The sequence below is a fragment of the Vigna radiata genome, chromosome 3 (assembly GCF_000741045.1).
Source record: "Vigna radiata var. radiata cultivar VC1973A chromosome 3, Vradiata_ver6, whole genome shotgun sequence".
Lineage (NCBI taxonomy): Eukaryota > Viridiplantae > Streptophyta > Magnoliopsida > Fabales > Fabaceae > Vigna > Vigna radiata.
The window spans coordinates 5,675,570-5,696,949 of NC_028353.1; the positions used below are offsets into that span (position 1 = coordinate 5,675,570).

Here is a 21,380-nt window from a genome sequence, read left to right on the forward strand (position 1 = left end):
TTTTTGGTGGCTTGCGTGTTCGAATTATCGCTGAGACTTTTTTTTTTTTTTTTTTTTTTTTTTAACTTTGAAAGGGATTTACGAGGCACTTGAATTGAGAGATGGCGGGTCCGATTACCTCGGAAAGGGTGTATCAAAGGTGAGTCATGTATTAGTGTACTAAATAGTGTGAAGGGGTTGTCTTGTTAGATTGATCTATTCGTGTGATTTTTACCTGGTCTTTTCTTGCACATGCAGGCTGTTGACAACGTGAACAGCATTATTGCCCCTGCATTGATTGGCAAGGTTGGTTCAGTTTATTTTACAATTTACTGTAATGTTGTTGCTAAAGAAACTTCTGCATAAGCTAGGACTTGCTCATTATGCGGCTAATTGTAGTTCAGTTCATACGAACCTGTAACGGGGAAGTTCAGTTCTATTGCTAAAGGTTGTTTAGCTTGATTTAATTTATATTTTGCTATTTTGTGATTATGAGCAGGACCCAACTCAGCAGACAGCTATTGACAACTTAATGGTTCAACAGCTTGATGGAACTGTTAACGAATGGGGTTGGTGCAAGCAAAAGGTGTGTAGCTGAATATATTTGGAAATTTGCGTTTTTTTTTGTTGTGATTCATATAATACTAATGCAATTTTCGTTGCGGTTTTAGCTTGGAGCAAATGCCATATTGGCCGTGTCTCTTGCAGTCTGCAAAGCTGGTGCCAGCGTCCTTAAAATTCCTCTTTACAAGGTAATTATTCGTGAACTGTAGTATTTAATCATCTTAGATGTAATTGATTCTTCAGATCCCTTGTGTAACTGAAGTTGTCCTGAAAGTTTGTATAAGTATGTGGTATGTCTAAAGACAAAATAAAAGTATCTGCTGCTGTGATGACTTCTTTATAGTCCATTTAAATATTATGAAAACCAGTGTTCAAGATCGACCAGATAGCTATGTGTTATTTTACCAGAAGATTGTTTACAATTATTCTCTTACAAAGTTACAATCTTTATTTGATTGCGGTCTTTTGGTCTTCTGTTGTTTTCGTACATCTGACATGGCATTTCATTCTTTTGATGCAGCATATTGCAAATCTTGCTGGTAACAAAAAGTTGGTTTTGCCTGTTCCTGCTTTCAACGTCATTAATGGTGGATCACATGCTGGAAACAAACTTGCTATGCAGGCATGATTTCAGTTACCTTTTTCTGTCTGAGAGTTGAAGTTAGACATTTTTCTGATATTTATGAAATACTATGAATATCCAGGAGTTTATGGTTCTTCCCGTGGGAGCTTCCTCTTTCAAGGAAGCCATGAAGATGGGGGTTGAAGTATATCACCATTTGAAGGTTAGTTTGCATGTTACATCCATTAACTTTTTCCCACATGTAATTTTAAAACTTTGCCAGATTAGGGTATCATTTAATGTAATTGATGCCTTTTTAAAGTTATCATTGCTTTTATATGCCTGGTGTATAACTGTACTACTGTGTCATAGTTATTTACGAAGGGTTACGCATTTTATTTCAGTCTGTGATTAAGAAGAAATACGGCCAAGATGCAATAAATGTTGGTGACGAAGGTGGCTTTGCTCCAAACATTCAGGTCAATGATGATTTTTAACTTGTTTTTTTTTTTCTATGCATGGAACTCTGGTGCCAGCTCATCCTTTTGGCTAGTAACTGATAAGCTCTTTTGGTTGTGCAGGAAAACAAGGAAGGTTTGGAATTGCTCAACTCTGCCATTGCCAAAGCTGGCTACACAGGCAAAGTTAGTATTTTTCTCTCTTCAAATTCTGTCTATGGTGCTTAGCTTTTCAGTTGTCTTCTTTTACACAACTTTGAAAATTGCTATCACGTTCTCAGGTTGTCATTGGAATGGATGTTGCTGCTTCCGAATTCTACAAGGAGGACAAAACATACGACTTGAACTTCAAGGAAGATGTAAGCTCTTTGTTATTTAGCTTATTATTGCAACTGTTTTGGAAGGTGATAAAAACCAGATATCTAATTACTGGCGAATGTGAATAATCCCCAAGGAAACATGCATAGCAAAGAGTGTTGGACATTCATTGGAAACAATATTAAATAAAAACAGTTTAAGCACTAAACTTTGAGAAAAGTAAAATTTAACAATAGAGCAGACTGCAAGAGTCCTCTAACCATGAAAACCCAAGGTCTTCACAACCTTTTTCCAATTTATGCCTTCGATTCTTTCTTTTCTTCACAATTATTCCCACTTGCCCCCAGTGGAATTTACTTTGTCGCTCATTTGCATCTGATTGTTATCTTGAATAAATTGATTTTTTCCTCCTTATCCGTGTGTGCAAATCCATCCTCTAAACCCCTCACGCATTCTAGTGGTAGACCTTAGTAGCAACAGAAGTACAAGTATAAATTATTTAAATATTAGTAGGTTTGTTCATTTTTCCATTGCATATTCAAATTTAAAAATACATAATTATAATTGAAAATAATCATTTTGACTACAGTACATAAGCTTGTTATTTAAAAGGCTTGAGAATTTGATTGTAACTTAATTTCCTGTTTGGTAGTATTCGTTGTGCTATACATGCATAAATGGATGGACTGTATGAAGAAATATTATGTTAAATATATAAAAATACCGATGCCATTCTTACATATTTACATCTAGATTCATTATTTCTTGGCCTTTTTTGTTTGGCCTGCAGGACAACGATGGTTCACAGAGGATCTCTGGCGATGCTTTGAAAGATCTGTACAAGTCATTTGTGTCAGAGTACCCAATTGTGTCAATTGAGGATCCTTTTGACCAGGATGACTGGCAGCACTATGCCAAGCTGACTGCTGAGGTTGGAACCAACGTACAAATTGTTGGTGATGATCTGTTGGTTACCAATCCCAAGGTTTGTTGTTTGGTCAAACAAACTTCTCTCAAAAGATGTTTTTATTCTGTTGGAGAGCCTGGAAGGATTTTCCTTTGACTTTTTTCTTTTTGCATTCTGTGTACACAGAGGGTTCAGAAAGCAATCGATACCAAAGCATGCAATGCTCTTCTCCTCAAGGTACTCTTGTACTATTCATAACATTTCCTGTGAAAAGTTGTTTGACCTGAGTAGATGTATATAAGCACCATAGCTTGACACAGACCTGAAATGAACAGGTCAATCAAATTGGTTCTGTGACCGAGAGTATTGAAGCTGTTAGGATGTCCAAAAAAGCTGGATGGGGTGTCATGACCAGTCACAGAAGGTTTGGATCTGTTTCTAAAGCCTAATACTGTAAGATCTTCAGTAGGTTTGGCCGATCACAGAACAGTCGCAGATGACAGCTGTGAAATGAACAAGAAACTGTACGGCTGTTAGATCTTTAACCAGCTAACTACGTTCTATATACTCACATCCTTATATTTTGGTTGCAGTGGAGAAACCGAGGATACATTCATTGCCGACCTTGCTGTTGGTTTGGCAACGGTATTGTCTTTGCTTAATTAAACTTTTGTGTTATTACCATTCCAATGATGAAGTCAAACATATTAATGTTTCCTTTCCATCAACAGGGTCAAATCAAGACTGGAGCTCCATGCAGGTCAGAGCGTCTTGCAAAATATAACCAGGTTAGTGTTGTTCATTGTTCTAGTTTCAGTCTTAATTGTTAAGTCGTTTTGGTAAACTTGAGTGCTTTTTGCAGCTCTTGAGAATTGAGGAGGAACTTGGTGCTGAAGCAGTGTATGCTGGAGCTAACTTCCGTACCCCTGTTGAACCATACTAGAGTTTTGAAGTGGAAAACCTGGAGACCCAGAGTTTTGAACAGTGAGATTCGGCCTTGCGGTTTCAGTTGTGATGAATAAGTTAGTTAGGATAATTGTCGGTATAAAGACCTTGTCAATAATTGAGTTCTGATTCACAGAGCTGATAGTTCTGTGTTTAAACTTTAAAAGGTGTTTTAATTATATTTAGCTTTAATGCTTGAAGCCTACTTTCAGTTTAGTTCCAATTTTATGGGTTATCGAAAAATGCTTTTTTGCGTAGTTAATTTTTTTTTCCCTTGATCCGTGATATTTCCCAATACTACGGTTTGTGGATAGATGAATACTGCCTTGCTGTGCCTTGCTGAATATAGCAGCAATTTCTTTGGATGAGGATGTCATGCATAAAGTGTCCTTATGCCAAGCCACGAAGGACGATGACACATTTGCAGTGTCAAATTCTTGTGGTCTTTAAATAAAATCGTGTGACTTTATAGCATTATAGTGTATCACTTTTCTATGGCTTCCTGAATCTGTTTCCAAATCTGTGGTCCATTGATGATACTCTCCAAGGGCTTCCTGTGGGCGGGGGTTACTTCGAAAGTGATGCTCAAAGTTTTCAACTTTAATGAGCAAAGTTCCCATTGACTAGAAAGTGATGTCAAGATTTTCCAACTTTAGCACAGAAAGGTTAATATAATTGTCCGTCTAGACCTGTTAAAACAAGTTAATTAGCCAATTTTATTTCACCATGTAAATGGGTAAGATTGACTTGCAAGTAAATTAATCCCCAGGGAAAATATCATTATCTACATGTTAAAAGTGTTAGGAAAAATATTATTTTAACCCTTAGGTCTTCATAGGAGGTCTAAATGCGAAAATTTAACATTGATGAGTAGCGAGTTAATTTATATAAAAGATCTGATATTCTTTATATTCAAAATCTTTAAATTTGTTAGTTTTTCTTCTTATATATTATTTACACTTTTTTTATTAAAAAATTCAGACATGTGCATATACTTATTAAAATTTACTCATAGCTATGTACATGTATCAAAAGTTGTGAAAATGTGACTGAAATAAATGTTACTTGATCAGCTTTTAGGAGATTCTTTTAAAAGACCATGCTATGTACAATTGAAATGACATAGAGTTTATATATTTTAGGAAAGCTTTAATGTCATGATAAGTCTCCGTTTAAGTAAAAGAAACAATTTTTTAGAATTCTTTGAAAAAAAAACTCCCGTTTATAAATTTAGATTTAGAGTAAAAAGAAAATAATTTACTTAAACTTTAAGAAATATGATATGATAACAAGAATGTGAATTTTGCATTCCATTATTCATCATTGCTTCCAATTGAAGAAGATTGCATTTTTATTTTCTCCTAAGAATCCTAAAACTCACCTTCCCTTATTTGATTTTGCAATTGTAGAGGAGAATAGAGCTTTCAACACTACTTAATTTAATTTGATTTCTCACTTTTGTTCTTACTTAAATTATGTTTCTATGTACACTTAATTTTTTAATTCAAAAATTAAAGAAATATAATTGACACACATTTTTAATGGTACATAAAATTAAAACTATAATGTCAACATGTCATGTAACATTCTCTTTAACAGTGTTTGACCAATTTGACGACAAGCCTTTATTTTCTGAACGAAAATAAAGAACTATCAAAACATTAAACATTTAGGAAATAAGTGTTTCTTCCTCCATCTTCATAATTTCCTTATGCCTCTTTATATATTTTAAGTTTTAATTTTTAATTTTTAATTTCAAAATATATAATTTGTAAATATTTCAGAATATATAATTCAAAATATAACATTTATATTTCAAATTATATAATTCAAAATACAAAAATAAAAAACAATTAAAATCTGAAATAAAAATTTTGCATTTGAAATTTTACAATTCGGAGTACTTTTTTCTTTTACATTTTAGATTGTATAATCTAAAATACATATTCAAACTTTACTATCTTAAATTCAAAATAAAAAAAAACATTTAAAATTATATAATTTGAAATGTTTTTTTATAAGAAGGTCATAGAAAAAAGAGAGATTAAAATTATTTACTACTCGTCTTCGTTTTTAACATAACAAAGAAAAAAAAATATAAATTAAAGAAAAAGTATAAATTGAATGATGGGAATTGGAAAGAAGCGCTTTTATGTCATCAACTTCCCCAATTTATCCAGAGCATTCCTAGGCCCAATAAATTTGAACTCCAGAATATACTATATGTATTTGATTTTATGAGATACAAAATTAATTAAAAAATAATATCTAATATTTAAATATATTTTATTGACTTAATTGATTTGATGAGATACAAAATTAATTGAAAAAAATAATATCTGAATAACAAAAAAAGCGACGCAACTTTGTGTTCTTAAATGGCTCTACACAAATTCCAGTACTAACAAAAATGAGAAGGATTCACTTGAAGAAATAAGAAAATAATTTTTCATAAGAAATATAATACTTAAATGTTACAAATATGCTTCACTATAATTTCTGATGAAAATATTATATTTGTTAATTTCTTTAAGTAATGTGTTTTTCATTTAAGTAAGAAAAAAATATAACATGAAGTGTGTGAAAAAATACGGACTTTCCATGGAAAAAAATAATGTTTTTTTTTTTCTTTTGAGAAAAGAAGAGGAGATTATCCAATTCCAACAAATCCTATAAATGGTTCAAAAACTCAGACAATTCACATGTTTGGCCTAATGAGTATTTGTGTGATAAAAGCTGCCTATAATAATCCTCGTATCAAACAAACAAGTGAGGAACTATAAGTACATATTTTCCAAACATTAGTTTTTTTTTTTAATTAAAATTATGTCTACCAATTAAGAAAATTATTCCCAACATGTTCAAATTTTAAGTTTAAAATAGACTAATGAAATATTATCAAAATTGAATAAACTATTTTAAAAAAACACAAATCTTTCATGTGATAGACAACGTGCGAATGAACTGATGAAAAATAGTTTAATCGAACTAGAAATTTGGAATTATTTTTTTTTAAAGCAAACTAAAAACAAATTAATGAATTAATTATATATAAAAAAGAGAGAGAGAGAGAGGGGGGAGGAGCTAGGAGTGTGTTGGCAGTGAGAGTGTATAAAAGGATAGAGATATCTGAGTGAGAGAGAGAAAAAGAGAAGCGAAACCCTAACCCTAACGGAGAGATGGCGGAGCACTTGGCATCGATATTCGGGACGGAGAAGGACAGGGTTAACTGTCCCTTCTACTTCAAGATCGGCGCTTGCAGGCACGGCGACCGGTGTTCACGGCTCCACACGAAGCCCACAATCAGCCCAACGTTGGTTCTGTCGAACATGTACCAGAGGCCCGACATGAACATGAACATCATCACCAACCCCAATCAGCCCCAACCCCAATCTCTTGACCCTGACAAGGTCCAGGATCACTTCGACGACTTTTACGAAGATCTCTTCGAGGAACTCAGCAAGTACGGCCCTATTCAGAGTTTGAATATCTGCGATAATCTCGCCGATCACATGGTTTTTCTCAAAATCCCTCTTTTTAACTCTCGTTTCCCTTTTTTTTCTTTATTTTCGAATTGGATTGTTTATTTGTTTATTCCGTTGTTTATGTGTAGGTTGGGAATGTGTACGTTCAATTTCGGGAAGAAGATCATGCTGCCAACGCCCTCATGAATCTTACCGGGAGATTTTATTCAGGTCCTTCTTTTTCCCTTTCACTTCCCCTCGACTGGGGTTTTTGCCATTTCATTTCAAGTGTTCTCATTATTTGTGGTTTTTATTCTGTTGTTTGTACGTGTCGGCAGTTGTTACGAATGTGAAGTAATCAACGGAAGGTAGGTTGCTGGGTGCAGTATCAATACCAAAGCCATTTTTGGATGAAAAAAAAATTATCTTTCTGTATTTTTCTTTTAAGCAACAATAACATTCATAGGTGAATTAACTAGCATGGAGTCCTTTTAGATTGATTAATTGTACTAAATTCAAGTTCTGGATAGATATTTACAATTTATAGATATGAAGTTGTGTCAAACAGAGAGGTTTGCTATTCACAATGGTCCTACATGTTACAAATAGGATTACCCCCAGTGAGAATACATGTGGCTTCTTGCTAAAAAATGATATTGGTTTTTGGGTTAATACATTGCAGATATCCTTGTTTAGTTTTAATTCTTTACCTTGCAGTATCCTCTTTTCTTTCCCGTCCTATTTTGTTGGGAGTCTGGAGCTTTATTTGATGAGGGTGCATTTTTGACATAGTACCTTGTGCTCAGTCATGTGACCTCATTTTATTATTATCTTTCAAATGTGTTGTTTTGACTTTACTTGTTTTGCATCTAGTTAGGATAAAGATTGGGGCGTAATGGTCCTTTATATTTATGTTTGGTGGCTATGCACACAATCGTCCTTTGAAAAAGTACTTGTTCAATGAATAGTATTGGAGATCCTATATTGTTTAGAGATATGACTAGATTAAAGTATGCAAGTGGGGGGGGACTACCCTCACCTTACTGGTCTTTTGAGGTCTGAGTTGGGTCCAAACCCAGATTGTTAGGTGATATCAAAATTGATCATACTGAAATTTGTTGGGTTTATCAAGTCACCTGTTTTGTGGTCACCTACTACGGTCAATCTTGTAAATTTCATTCTCAGAATTTCTAGTCTTGGTGGACTGGGTTGGAATTCTTTCATTGTATGGCGCTATGACCATGTCAAGGTATATAAATGGAGGATAACCTTCACCTTATAAGTCAATTTTGTAAGGTGACCCAATTATTTTGGATGGTGTAAGAAAATTCTGTGCGGACTCTTTTTCTGTCAACCCCAATCTCAAAATAAAAATCTTGCTGTTGTGTTGAAACTTATAACTTACTCATCCATCTAGGTCGCCCAATCATTGTTGATTTTTCCCCTGTTACGGATTTTCGAGAAGCTACTTGTAGGCAGTATGAGGAGAATGTATGCAATCGAGGTGGCTACTGCAACTTCATGCACCTGAAGAAGATTAGCAGGTTGATTCATTTTAGTTTTCATGCTTTTCAAGATCATAAACTTTTATGAAATGGCTGTTCTTGGGTTAAACCTCACTTTTTTATTTTCAGGGATTTAAGAAGGAAATTATTTGGAAGGAATAGGCGATGGAATGGCCGCAGTGGTAGCCGGAGCAGGAGCCCTCCAAGGAACCGTAACCATGGGGAACATTCACATTCGGCCCGAAATCCTGGTAGAAGAGATTTTGAAAGGCCGCATGGCCACCATGGTAAGAGGCCTAGAAGCCGTAGTCCTCGGCATAGAGGGGGAAAACGAAGTAGAAGTCCAGTGGGGAGAGATAGAAGTCCAGTCAGAGAAAGTAGTGCAGAAAGGAGAGCTAAGATAGAGCAATGGAACAGGGAGAAGGAACAAGAGGAAACGGGTAACAAGAACAATACTAAAAACAATGATTATCAAGAACGGAGTGGTGCACAGAATGGCAGTGAATCTGATAACCATCAGATATAGCAGCAACAAAGTAGGTATTCGGCTCAAGATTTGGTAGTGTGGCAGGTTATCTGTTTTGTGATGTTTGCACCTACTTAGTGGATTTAGTTGCCATTGTTATTTTATTTGAAACTGTCAATTTAGTGATATAACTTTGTAATATCCATAGTAACAACAGTTCAATTTTCTGCTTCAATTGTAATGTTCTGCAAAATGGAAGGGAGGAAGAATTATGGGAAACGCGGCGAGTTTAACTTGTTGCAGGTAAGAAGCGATACATTTGATAAAGTTCAGCTATGAATGTTTCATATTCTGTTATTGAGTATTATTGTTGGATGTTAAACGTGGTCAAGGGTTTTGAGATGAAAATAGATTAATGATGTATGAATTTCATTGTGAATAACTATAGATTTTAAATCAATGCGATACTAAGTTTTTTACTTTTTCAACAAGCTCTCTAGCAAATGGCTTCGCTTACAAATTGCCCGGATTCATATAAAACCACGAATTAAAGATATTTCACGGAGCATTTTATTTCTTCTATAACTAATGTTCCTAGATTTTAAACATTTTTTTTTTATTTTCGAAAATACTTTGATATCACTGAATACTAAAATATTGTTTGGTTCTTTTGACCACGAGAGCTTGCCTACTAACCATTTTCGAGTGCAGCTCATTTGTAGTCTGATCCTCCAGTTGGTGGAACTGAACAGAAAACGCTTGTTAATTTGTTATTTCGTTTGCTAAATTGGAGAATGGATTGTATAATGAAAATCTCGAAATGCCGAGGCCATTTGGGTGTAAATGAAATTCTGGATTGCCATAACTCGGTTGTTGATATTCTACACAAGCCTCCTGGGTGGGTTCAATGGAGATAGCCCCTCCCCAAGTTTTAAGATCAACACAGATGGATTTATTTTCTTCTCTTTTATTTTCTCTGCGCAATACTTTCAGAAGCATAAAAAAGAAAGCTGTGCATGCTAAATACTTCAAAAATCTATTTTTGGTTTCAATAAAATTATTGAGTATTTGCGAAGTACTTTTGGTTTCATTTTATATGCCGCTATTTCATTTTGCAAATTGTTTCTCACGAAAATTTAACATATTAGTACTATCTATTTCATTTATTAAACTAAAATATGAAATAATCCTTCAAAATTTTGATATTATCATTTTGAACATCTCATTTTATTTCAATTTCTAGTTCCATATAATTGGGGCATTTCTTTTATATACCAGGATAACTTGTTGATATGACGTACGAATAAATTGCCATATAAAGAAAACTTTGTATGCAATCTCTGGCAGGCTCATTATTTGACGTATCAAATATTAAGGATTTTTTTTATACATCATGCAAGGAAAAAGGTCATGGAAGCAAACCTTAGCTCAAAGCGAGTGTAAATATTCAAGTGTTCCACTAAACATACCATGACATTATTTAAGACATCGATATATCTCAATATTACAAAACAAGCATTTTAAAACTAGTTTAAAATTGGCCATATGCTAAAAAAAGTGATTAAAAAGGCATAATTTAATTAATAATTAAAACATCGGTAATTTTTTAGCAACCTTTAACTTCCAATTTTCTTCTTTAGCAATGTTATTTCACGAGTTGTAGGGAGTATTTCCACATTTCATCACAAAGACAATAAAGGAAGTGGAAAGGGGAGCCTACATAGGATGAAGGTCAAAAGGCCAACAACCACAAACCCACAATATAAAACTGGAGATCCAGTCTCAGGTTGATTATCCAAGTTGGAAACGAACATAACTAAACCAGCTCTTACATCAACTAAATTGTTTTTCATTATCATCCAAAGCCATAAACATCAACATACTCATGGTTCTGACAAAAAGAAAACTTTTACTTAGCACTGTGCTTCGCCCTATTATGAGAGTTTAAGGCATCTTCTGTCTTAAATGACCTGCAAACCAACTTAAAAATTATGAATGAATTGATATTCCTGATTACTTCAAAAAGGAGACAAATCAGTATGAAAAGAAATCACAATCACCTGCTGCAAGGCTTGCAGCTGTAATCTCCCCCTGACTTCGGAGTCTGTCGCTTGTTATCTGCAATTGCTTTTCCAGCCTGCTTAGAAGGGTAAGGCGTTGCAACATGGACAACATTCTTGCTATCTGAACAGATAAATTCTCATCAATATGATTTTAGTTTTACTGTGGTAACAAGTAAAGGATTCAAACATAGTTAAACTAGAAATTTCATTTTTGTAAACTCACAAGCTAACCTACCTAATGCTAAGATCCAATTTTTATTTGGAGAACAAAAGCAATAAGGTTCAAATTCCATATCACTTCTTAAAAGAGACTCTTATACTACGCCACTAAGTAACTATTCTATAAGCTTACACTATTGGATGAAGGCACATTAAAAATTTATATAACCCAAACGTCATTTTTAATTCTGCAGACAATCAGAAATTTCAAAATAATGAAAGAGGAAAAGGAAGATACCAAGGTTAATTGTGTACATACCAAACAATGCACATATTGCAAAAAATGGTACACATTGTTTAGGTTTTCTCCTGGATATAGTTCCGGCAATCACATTTTAACAACTTCACGGCTAACAAAGGATCAAGCTCACAACAATCTCAGGGGAACATGTCTTCAACAATGCAGAATAATATCAAGCATGAAGCTAAAAGGGACCAACTCAGTCCAAAACATGTGGGGCATCTACTTGGCTCGCTACAACCTCTCAGATCACTTGGTCACAGTTTTAATTGTGTTAACCAAGTCAATCTTACTTCATTTGTTGGCAAGTCACATACTCAACATCGACATGCAACAAGCTAGTCAGTTAATTCTTAGTCAAAAATGAATCATGGATCCTTGATATAGGAGTCAAAGATCATGCCAAACAATAAATCCTATTTTGTTAGCTTCCACGGTATCAAACCAATCAATGTACTTCTGCCAAATAGATCCATAACTTCTACGTAATAATTAAACAATTTGCTTTTCTAGTCATTTTAACTCTAATATCTTGTACATACTAGAGTTTACATTTAATATCATATCGATCTAACAATTTATTTTCACTTTCAATAGTAAACAACGCTTAATTTTGTTTATGGTATACATTGAAGATGTTAGTCTTTTTGACAAACACAAAGAACTCTATTTTCTTAGAGAACCAAAAGGGCCTTTTAAGTCACATTTTTCTATTCTAGTACACCTTCTGTTAACATTGTTCTAATCAAAACTGCTTAACGTTTGATTTCTAGCTTTGCAGACTTGGCCACTTTTCCAATAAGGTGATGGACCACATTTGTACAAATTATCCATATGTCAAGTACGTGAAATAATAGTTTGTGACACCTTTCATTTTACAAAAGAATAGAAGTTGCCTTTTCCCTCTAACATATATTTTGCATAACCACCATTCGCTTTAATCCACTATGATAATTGGGAGCTTCTTCCCATTCTTCCATGCATGAACAGAAGTATTTCCTAACTATAGTTGATGATCACACAAAACACACATGGTTGTTACTTATGAAAGCCAAAACTGAGACCAGGAAACTATTACATGACTTCACTATTTTTATCAAACCTGAATTTCAAGCATGAATCAAGATTCTAATATCAGATAATGGCTTAGAGTTTCAATGCCCTGATTTTTATGAAATCTGGGGCTAGCATAAAAATGTCTGCACTAAGAATCCGCATCAAATTTTGTAGTAGAAAGAAAGCATGGGCATACATCAAATGTTGCAAGATTATTGCTTTTTAATTCACATTTATCTAAATGTTTTAGGTCATTTTCTACTGCACATGTTGACACATTATAAATAGGAATAATCTTCACAACCAATAAATAAGGTGCAAATCCTTTTATAATCAGGAATATCCAGATTATATATGTATTATTAAGAACATTTTTATTTATTTCCGTATTATATCTTTATTATCATATGATATTAAATCTTCATTTTTTAGTGTATTGATTTCTGTAGTGTATATATCCTAATACCCTTCGGTTTTGTCAACATTGATCTCTTCTTAGGACAACTTAGTGTAGGCGCTACATTCAAAAGCCTAAGCACATCCATGGTGAACTCGTCATACGGTATTCAGATGTGTAACTGTACAAAAAAAGACCATATATACATAGAAAAAATCCTCATCATAACTCTCCCAGCCATGACAAACACTGTCAATGGTGGTTAATCTTCTTAGAGACACAATATCCTCCAAAACCCCCTTATCCAAACATATACACTCTTCAACCATGAGTTAAAAATCCTAGACCATCTAAACTCTGAAAACTAGGTCTTAACCAAGGGATCTGCATGCTCCTCAGGAGGATCCTCCCTCTTCTCTACAACTACTTCCATACTTACATTCATACCAAGGGACGAGGTGGCATCAGATGATACCGAGACCCGACTCTCGACACTACTATTGCTACTAGATTTCAACATACCTATAAACTTTAAAAGCACTTGACTTCTCCGAATTTGCACTTTTCTCTCACGCAATTACAACCTCATAACAACTCTGAGAAACTTGGTGGAAAATTTTGGACATCTAACACTTCTGTTTATAATCATCCAGGTGATGGTTCGCCTCCCACCCTAATGGGCCAAACCCCATTTTAAACAGCCCACGAAAAGTCGTGAGTCCCATCCTATCATGTTTTTTCTTAGAATAAAATATAATATAGTTATTTATTTGACTTAACTAAAATGATTTTTTTGGGCTTAATATAATATAGTTTCTTCGTTATAGTGTGAAGTCAAGTATAGAGCTTTAACCCTTACTACTTGTAAACTACAATAGTTAACATATCTTCTCTAATATCTCCATGTTCCTTTTATCCATGTAGCATTGTTTTATAGTACATCCAGTCAGCTGTCATATTATTTCAAATCCAAGTTTCCATAAATGCACCAAACATACAGACAATTGGTTGCCACATTGTACACGAAAAGTTGCAAGTTGGGCTGTCTCACTTGCTGCCAATCTCTTCCTCTAATCAATTGGCTGACATTTTTACCAAACAATTGGAACCTTTTGAGTTTTCAAAGCTTCCTTCCAAGCTAGGAGCAATACTCACTCTCAACCTTGTATTATATGTGATTAGCTGTAAAACTAATTACAACTGTAGTTAACAGTAATTCTCTTGTAGAGGGAGTCACTGCGAATAGAATAAACGGGCTGGATAACAGCCAAAACACTACGGTTACTAGAAAAAGGCAATGCTTGGCCAGAAAATATGCAAGGCTGAAGGGGTTTGGCTTGGTGACAAAAAGTTAAGTTTAAAACCAAGGAGGAGGTGAATGATTTTGGTGAAAAGGGTGCGATTAACCAATATCCAAAGTTCAAAGCTGACCGGGAGGCAGATGATTTTAGGAGAAAGTTTCCAACCCTATAAGTTTAACCATAAGCCAAATGATTTCAGAAAAATCTCTTAAATCTCTTAATGATTTCCCCTGACTAGATTAGTGAGTAGTAACTTAATGCATGATAGTGGCTGTGATTTTCAATGACAGCCAAGTATAAGGACTGCTTCAAGAAAATCTGATGTGATGAGATGGGAGACCAATCAATGACCATGCCGATTTCATAATACCACACAATACTTTTATTAACTGCCCTAAATCCTCACATCTAAATTAAATTATTCACAACTTAAAATATACAATTTAGCATGGGGAGACCAAGCAGCGGGTCATGGCATACAGCTAGTAACTACCCTAAAACCTCACATCTAAAATATATTATTCACAACTTAATTTATCCAATTTAGCAAATCCAAACACGTAGAAAACAAAATAAGGCTTGGGGTGAAAAACATAAAGATTATTTATAAAAACAAATCTCACACAAGAAACAGAGTTTGGAGGGGGGAGGGGGAACCTAGGCCAACTAACCAGTCTTCTGAGGAGTAACAAATTTTGTCTTCTTCACAGGGACAGTTGTTTTCTTGGCAGAGTCAATATTCCGCTTCTTGCCTGCTTCAATCTAAATGAGAAAAAAATGCAAGTTAAATTCAAAACCAACAACAAAAATGAAACAATCCATAGTCCCTCCTTACCTTCTTGGGAGTCTCCTCATCAGATTCATCATCATCGTCATCCTCATCCTCATCCTTGTCATCATCCTCATCCTCTTCATCGCTATCCTCATCACCTTCACTACTTTCTATGTCACCATTTGCTGTGGGCTAAATAATATATCATCACAGCAAAATAACAATAAATTAAACTTAAAAATCAATCATTAAAATTGTCCTTCAATCCAAAGTATACTAATCAAAATAGCAAGTCAATACCAGATTAAACAATATAGAGAAGAAACATGTAAATAATGATTGCCCAACTAACAAACATGTAAAACAGAAAACATATATCAAAATCTTACTTCGACCAGACAGTTAGCAATTCTTGTCATGACGGGTTGGCTGAATAATAAGAAAATGATTATAAGGACAGATTGGACAACAAATAACTGAATTGAACTATAATCATCATCAGTAAATTTTGTATTCCCAAACTGATATGTGATGACGAAAGATATTCACATCCAACAAAAAGAAAACCAAAATAGAAGAGTAGACATACATGAGAATACAAAGGAATGTTTTTACTCCCAAACAATAAAATTTCTCTAATACCTAGTAAAGTCAATGTCATGGATTTTTGTTACAAATACCTTATCTTCACTTGAATCATCGTCAGAATCAGATTCAGATGAATCTTCATCTTCACCGTTTGCATCCTTTTCCTTAGCCTTCTCATTTTTCTTTGGATCTGCTGTCTTTTTCTGTTTAGCTTCATCAGGTTTGACACCATGCTTCACCTCAAACTCGGGTTTCCCTACATATATGGTTCACAATATACACTAAATAAATTGGTTTGTGACATTCTAGCTACAGTGGATGGACATATTTACCATTGGCAGCACTAACTGGAATATCTTCATCAAAATCTGAAAGAAATACAATAAAATAAGTTCAGTCAATAATAATAATAATAATAATAATAATAACAACCATGCTAATAATATTCTAGCTAAATATCTCACCTTCAGAATCTTCATCATTATCCGTAATGATAAAAGAAGAATGAAGTTAAGGACTCAATATTAGTAAGAAGATTACAGAATGTATCAGAGATTGTCAAGAGAATATGTTTTCACGTCAAAGTAGTAAATAGTATTAAAAGGATATGACTCCGACTGAGATTGAGCTTTAAATCCAGTAAAGAAGATACTCCCATTTTTCCAGCTATGGGATAGCTCAAATTCCTTCTCAAATATCAAATCATAAGATACTTGAGGAAATTTATCAGAAGAAAGCGTTCCAAGCACAAGCTTCTGGTTACCAAACTTCACATACAGGGCCACCGATTCTCCTTTAGCCTTAGTCACATCCCCCAGGCATGCCTGTCAAACGATGATTTAATCATTTAAGCAAATGATTATTAATTCCAAGTAAGGTTGATAACTCAATGTTCATTTGTTAACAAATAAAGATATACATTTGAAAGGTGTATAATCTTGTCGTCTCCTGGATCAACCTTGAGAGATTCTCCACTTTTCACCTCAACACCTAAAAAGGATAGAAAATATAAATATGGTTTTAATTTAATAATACTTTTGTCCCCATAAATACAACATCAAATGCAATTTTTTTTTCTGCAAGCTTGGTATAATACGATGGGATTGAATCACAAAAGTGTTATTTAACTCCATTGTGCACCTCAGCCTAAGATCTCTTTCAACAGGGTGAATAAAACCAAATTGGGAAACAAATTTAATTACTTTTGCCGTTGCAAATAGTATGACCCTGCCCAGGACCCACCTTTAAAACCTCAGCATTAAATTTTAATATAAAACATCACAGACAATTTTCTTCATAATATGAACTCTCGGGTCAAATACTTCAATGACACACTCCAAAATTTGGTAGAACGATGAAGTTTTTCACAAACTCGACTACTCGACAAATGACCTATATGAAGTAACTAAACTATAGAAACTCTGATCGCATTCGTACCAATATTAAACAAAAACCAAACTTTACAAAACCTAAGGATAATTACCATACATAATGAAATACAGGAATTAAAAATAAAATCTATGCATGAAGATATTGGATTGTCTAATAAACAGCAAAAGCACGATGAGTACTGTTCTAGATTAATAAATTTACACAGTAGAAAATTGTAAGAAAAAATCAGAATAAAAACACACGAGATAGAAGATAATGGCTAGGGTAGCCAAACGAAGAGCGAACTGAAAAGAAACGGTCTTACCCCAAAACTCCATTGTTGCAGAGACAGTCCAGGGAAGAAAAAATGTTTCCAGAAAAAGTCGAACAGTTTCAAGGATGTGATGGGAATACATTTATTTAGGGATCCCTTCTTTACATATTATTTCATATTTTTAATTTGAATAAATTATTTATTTTACAAAACTTTTACATTTATAATTCGACGTCACGCTTTTTTATAACAATAATATAATTAACTTAAAGAAATCGTCATTTAAAAAAATATAAAATAATATTTTCAATTTAAAAACAATTAAGTTTAAGTGAAAAATCACTTAAAAACAATAATGAAACAATTATTTTAATTTAAAAAATAATTATTTAAATATTAAAATTAAAAAGTTATATATACTAAAAAGCAAAAATATTTTATTAATTCCTCTTGTTTATGTTAGTGAATTATATTCATTTTATGTTTGTGTTTTTCACGTTTACCAAAATAATAATAATAATCAATATCATAATCTTTATCAAGAAATAGTTGTCAAAATGTCGGGAGAACAAAGTAAAATTCAAAAAAAAAAAATGTATGGCAGCCTATCTCTTCTGTTTATTTATAAAGAGTTGTTTTTATGTCTCAATAAAATGAAAAGGTGTTCATTAAATTTAAACTATGTTTAACTTTTAATTTATTCAGCGGTGCATTTAAAATATGTTTATGAGAGGTATGTAGAGTTAAGTTTAAATTTCATTAAAAAGTTATACTAGTATCCAAGTGACGTTGCAATAAAATATTTTATAAACGGTGTAGAAAGTAAAAATAGTCTGGACTTGGAGTTTAAAATGTAGCAAAACATATTAAAAAAGAAGTAAGTGAGCTTTGTAGATGTGATTATAAATAAGAAAAAAAAAAAGCAAACAATAAGTTAATTATGTAAAAATGGTTTTATAAAATAAAAAAAAATCATAAAATTTGTCTAAAGAAAATTACTAAATGACTTAATAGACTATTGAAAATAATTTTTTTTCAAAAATCTTCTAACATCTGAATATGGATAACAAATATACTAAAAAACGTAATTCAACTAAATTTATTTAATATTAGTGATTAAATAATATTCACGATATATTTATTGAAACGGATATTAAAATAATATATATTCAAATATAAATAGTTGGATGATTATATCATAAATATATTTTATAATTATATCATTAAAATATATAATTATATATTATATTAATATTATTATTATGCTGTTATATAGTAAATATGATAAATTTTTATTGTTTTATTTTATAGCATACTACATAGGTCCGCATGTAGTATTTTTTCAAATAGTATAATTACATTCTTATACTCATTATTTTATTTTTAGATATTTTAAAACTTTTTTATTGGTTTTAGTATCAGATAATCTTTGAAGTATACAAATCACAGCTTTGAAGTTGTCACTTGTGTCCAAAGTTTATACTCCTAATCCTGATTAAAAACAATTTGCATTTTCCATTAGTTTTAAGTATGAGTTTGAAAATTTTATTACAATGAACGATTTCAAATTGTAATGGTTTATGATATATGTTTTTCTAATTCAACGTACTTCTTATAAATTTTAGAAAGTAAAATCATAATTAATGATGATAAGAAAGTGTTGTTAAAAAAGCTCATAGAAAAGTAAGAAAAACATTGTTGAAAAAGACATGATCATTAACAAATGTTAAAAACATATTTTAAAGATATCAAAATAAATATACTAAAATTTTGAAGATGTTAGATACATAAAATATATATATATATATATATATATATATATATATATATATATATATATATATATATATATATTATTATCATTTTAATAGAGAATTTTTTTAAAAAGTAGACTTATTAAATTTTGTTTACTTAAAATGATTAAATCTCACATTCCACTCAAAAGGGTGTGGTCATAATGTTATTGACAGTTAGCAAAAGTTGTTTTTTAGTTTATATCACTAAAGAATATATTTAAATAGAGTCATTTGACTATTTTTCATCTATTTACATTATTCAATTGATATCGATTTGAATAATGATATTTAGACAACATTTTTTTATAATATTTAAACATTGATTATGTGTCAATATGTGATCGGTCAAAAATTACCTCACAATAATGTTTATGATTATTATTATTGATTGTGGAGTAATTTTTTATCAATCACAAATTGACACGTAATCAATGTTTAAATGTTGTCAAAAAAAGTTGTTTAAATATCATTATCTTATTGATTTATACTAAATTTTTAATGATATTTTTTGGATTACTTTTTGGCAGTTCAAATTAAAATTAATTTTTGGTCAATATTAAGCAAAGTTTTATAGACAATTTTCTGCATAGTTATTTTTTTGGCAGATGTCACCCAAATTTATTTAGCTTGACATCGATCATAAATATTTTTTAGTCAATTTTTTTGAGAATTACTTTATTTTATTGACATCAACACTGACTAAAATTGTTTATTATCAATGCCACTTTTAATGATTTTATAAAGACACTCAATCCAATCTTATTACCTCTAACATGAAAGTAACAAATAATTAATAGATTCTTGAGTGTCAATGCAACTAAGATATAAAAGAGTTCATAAACATACATAACATAACCTTATTTGAAATGTCATAAAAAGATAATTTGTCAATCTATTTCATTATGATCTATAAAAAATATAGTTATGACCAATAATCATAATTGACGTTAACTATCAATTAAAAATATTTTCAATCATTAACTAAGAAAAATTTTATCAAACTCAACTAACACGATTCATGGCGAGCTAGGTAGCCCGCTTAAATGAATTATAAAAGATTAAAAGTTTTAATCTGTCAATCTATTTTGACTGAACCATCTAACTTGTTAAATTGATAGACCAAAAATAGGTTAGTATATTCATGATTTATTGGTTGATTTTATTTTTTATTTTTGTAAATAAAAATAAATAAAAACATCAAATTTTCTAGGTAATATTTATGTAAATATGCAATACCATTATAATTTAAATCATTAACCCTTATAAATTAAGTTTCAATTATTAGTTATAACAGAGTAATTTAACAAATAATTGTAATAACTATTTTAATTTATCCAATTAAAAATATTAATTCATCAATTAAAAAACTTAGAAAATATTGATATGATTAAGTATGCTTTAAATATTTATCAAAAAATAAAATATAAATTTGAAAAATTTTAAAAATAAAAAATAAGAAAAAAGTGGCGGAGTAACCCGTTGCCTTGCCCTGTGTGAGGCAAACTGTCAGCTCACTCTGTAACGATACAAGTTACAATTTCTAACCCATTTTTTGGTGATGGATCACCCAATCCCATTCATTTTTGGCATGCTAAGGATAGACTAGACAAAAACGGATTGAATTAGGGAGTTAGCCCCTGTAGCTTCCCAATTGCCTCCCCACCTCTCCAATTTTTTTAATTTCTTTATAATTACAAAACAGGCCAACCCAACTCATTTTGGCCTATTTTAACTTCGGCTTGCTCAAAATGGGTTGGACTATGTTGCTCTAATCTTTTCAGGGTGTTTCATCCTCCATCTCCAAACTTTCATTCTGCACCTAAAATTATTATTTTAATCTTAATTAATATTATTTTAATATTTTCTCTTTCCTCATAAAATCATTCTGCACCCCTCTAACTTTTTCTCTTTCTTATTAAAGTCAATCTATACCCTTCTATTTTTTTTTTCTCTTATTATAATCATCCTACACCATTTTAATAGACTTTAAAATCTATACAATTTTTTTTATAAATTTTTTAAATTTCATTTTAAATTTAATAATAGTTTAATTTAATTTAAAATTTTAAAATTATTTAATATAAGTTTATTTCTTAATAATTATTAAAATATAAGTTTTATTGTTATAATAGTT

General features: G+C 31.8%; 3 protein-coding genes across 4 annotated transcripts in view; 2 read left to right on the top strand and 1 right to left on the bottom strand.

Annotated features, from left to right (window-relative positions):
* The window catches only part of LOC106757892 (enolase), a 4,920-nt gene extending 925 nt beyond the window's left edge, over positions 1-3,995 (top strand). Inside the window, exons 3-17 of the mRNA XM_014640744.2 lie at positions 75-139; positions 238-285; positions 479-565; positions 651-731; positions 1,064-1,165; positions 1,248-1,328; positions 1,510-1,584; positions 1,687-1,749; positions 1,845-1,922; positions 2,672-2,866; positions 2,975-3,025; positions 3,124-3,212; positions 3,382-3,433; positions 3,520-3,576; positions 3,651-3,995. Coding sequence (XP_014496230.1) covers positions 75-139; positions 238-285; positions 479-565; positions 651-731; positions 1,064-1,165; positions 1,248-1,328; positions 1,510-1,584; positions 1,687-1,749; positions 1,845-1,922; positions 2,672-2,866; positions 2,975-3,025; positions 3,124-3,212; positions 3,382-3,433; positions 3,520-3,576; positions 3,651-3,731 — 1,205 coding nt within the window. The 3' untranslated portion in view covers positions 3,732-3,995. The remainder of the gene's footprint in view (positions 1-74; positions 140-237; positions 286-478; positions 566-650; positions 732-1,063; positions 1,166-1,247; positions 1,329-1,509; positions 1,585-1,686; positions 1,750-1,844; positions 1,923-2,671; positions 2,867-2,974; positions 3,026-3,123; positions 3,213-3,381; positions 3,434-3,519; positions 3,577-3,650) is intronic.
* A 2,846-nt stretch (positions 3,996-6,841) lies between these two features.
* Positions 6,842-9,595, top strand: LOC106757869 (splicing factor U2af small subunit B). Its single transcript, XM_014640703.2, has 4 exons — positions 6,842-7,248; positions 7,347-7,428; positions 8,615-8,741; positions 8,832-9,595. The coding sequence occupies exons 1-4, from the start codon at positions 6,913-6,915 to the stop codon at positions 9,226-9,228; spliced, it is 942 nt and encodes a 313-aa protein (XP_014496189.1). The 5' UTR covers positions 6,842-6,912; the 3' UTR covers positions 9,229-9,595.
* A 1,188-nt stretch (positions 9,596-10,783) lies between these two features.
* LOC106758017 (histone deacetylase HDT3) lies at positions 10,784-17,612 on the bottom strand. 2 transcript variants are annotated; one of them, XM_014640902.2, is made up of 10 exons: positions 17,502-17,612; positions 16,725-16,795; positions 16,415-16,629; positions 16,270-16,292; positions 16,138-16,173; positions 15,898-16,061; positions 15,281-15,409; positions 15,117-15,207; positions 11,229-11,352; positions 10,784-11,138 (listed from the first exon to the last, which is right to left on the bottom strand). In XM_014640902.2, the coding sequence occupies exons 1-10, from the start codon at positions 17,590-17,592 to the stop codon at positions 11,078-11,080; spliced, it is 1,005 nt and encodes a 334-aa protein (XP_014496388.2). In that variant the 5' UTR covers positions 17,593-17,612; the 3' UTR covers positions 10,784-11,077. The 2 variants fall into 2 exon arrangements, with proteins under 2 accessions (XP_014496388.2, XP_014496389.2); XM_014640903.2 differs by having other exon boundaries at positions 10,784-11,149.
* Positions 17,613-21,380: the final 3,768 nt, after the last annotated feature.

Bases quoted from the DNA above. Each gene is read 5' to 3' on its own strand.
- LOC106758017 (XM_014640902.2), bottom strand. From the start codon at position 17,592: ATGTATTCCCATCACATCCTTGAAACTGTTCGACTTTTTCTGGAAACA. The intron at 16,630-16,724 runs GTATATCTTTAT...ATCGTTTGACAG, and splicing joins AGATTATACACCTTTCAAAT to GCATGCCTGGGGGATGTGAC. The intron at 16,293-16,414 runs ATATCCTTTTAA...TTTTATCATTAC, and splicing joins GCTCAATCTCAGTCGGAGTC to GGATAATGATGAAGATTCTG.
- LOC106757869 (XM_014640703.2), top strand. From the start codon at position 6,913: ATGGCGGAGCACTTGGCATCGATATTCGGGACGGAGAAGGACAGGGTT. The intron at 7,249-7,346 runs GTTTTTCTCAAA...GTTTATGTGTAG, and splicing joins ATAATCTCGCCGATCACATG to GTTGGGAATGTGTACGTTCA. The intron at 7,429-8,614 runs GTCCTTCTTTTT...TCATCCATCTAG, and splicing joins TACCGGGAGATTTTATTCAG to GTCGCCCAATCATTGTTGAT.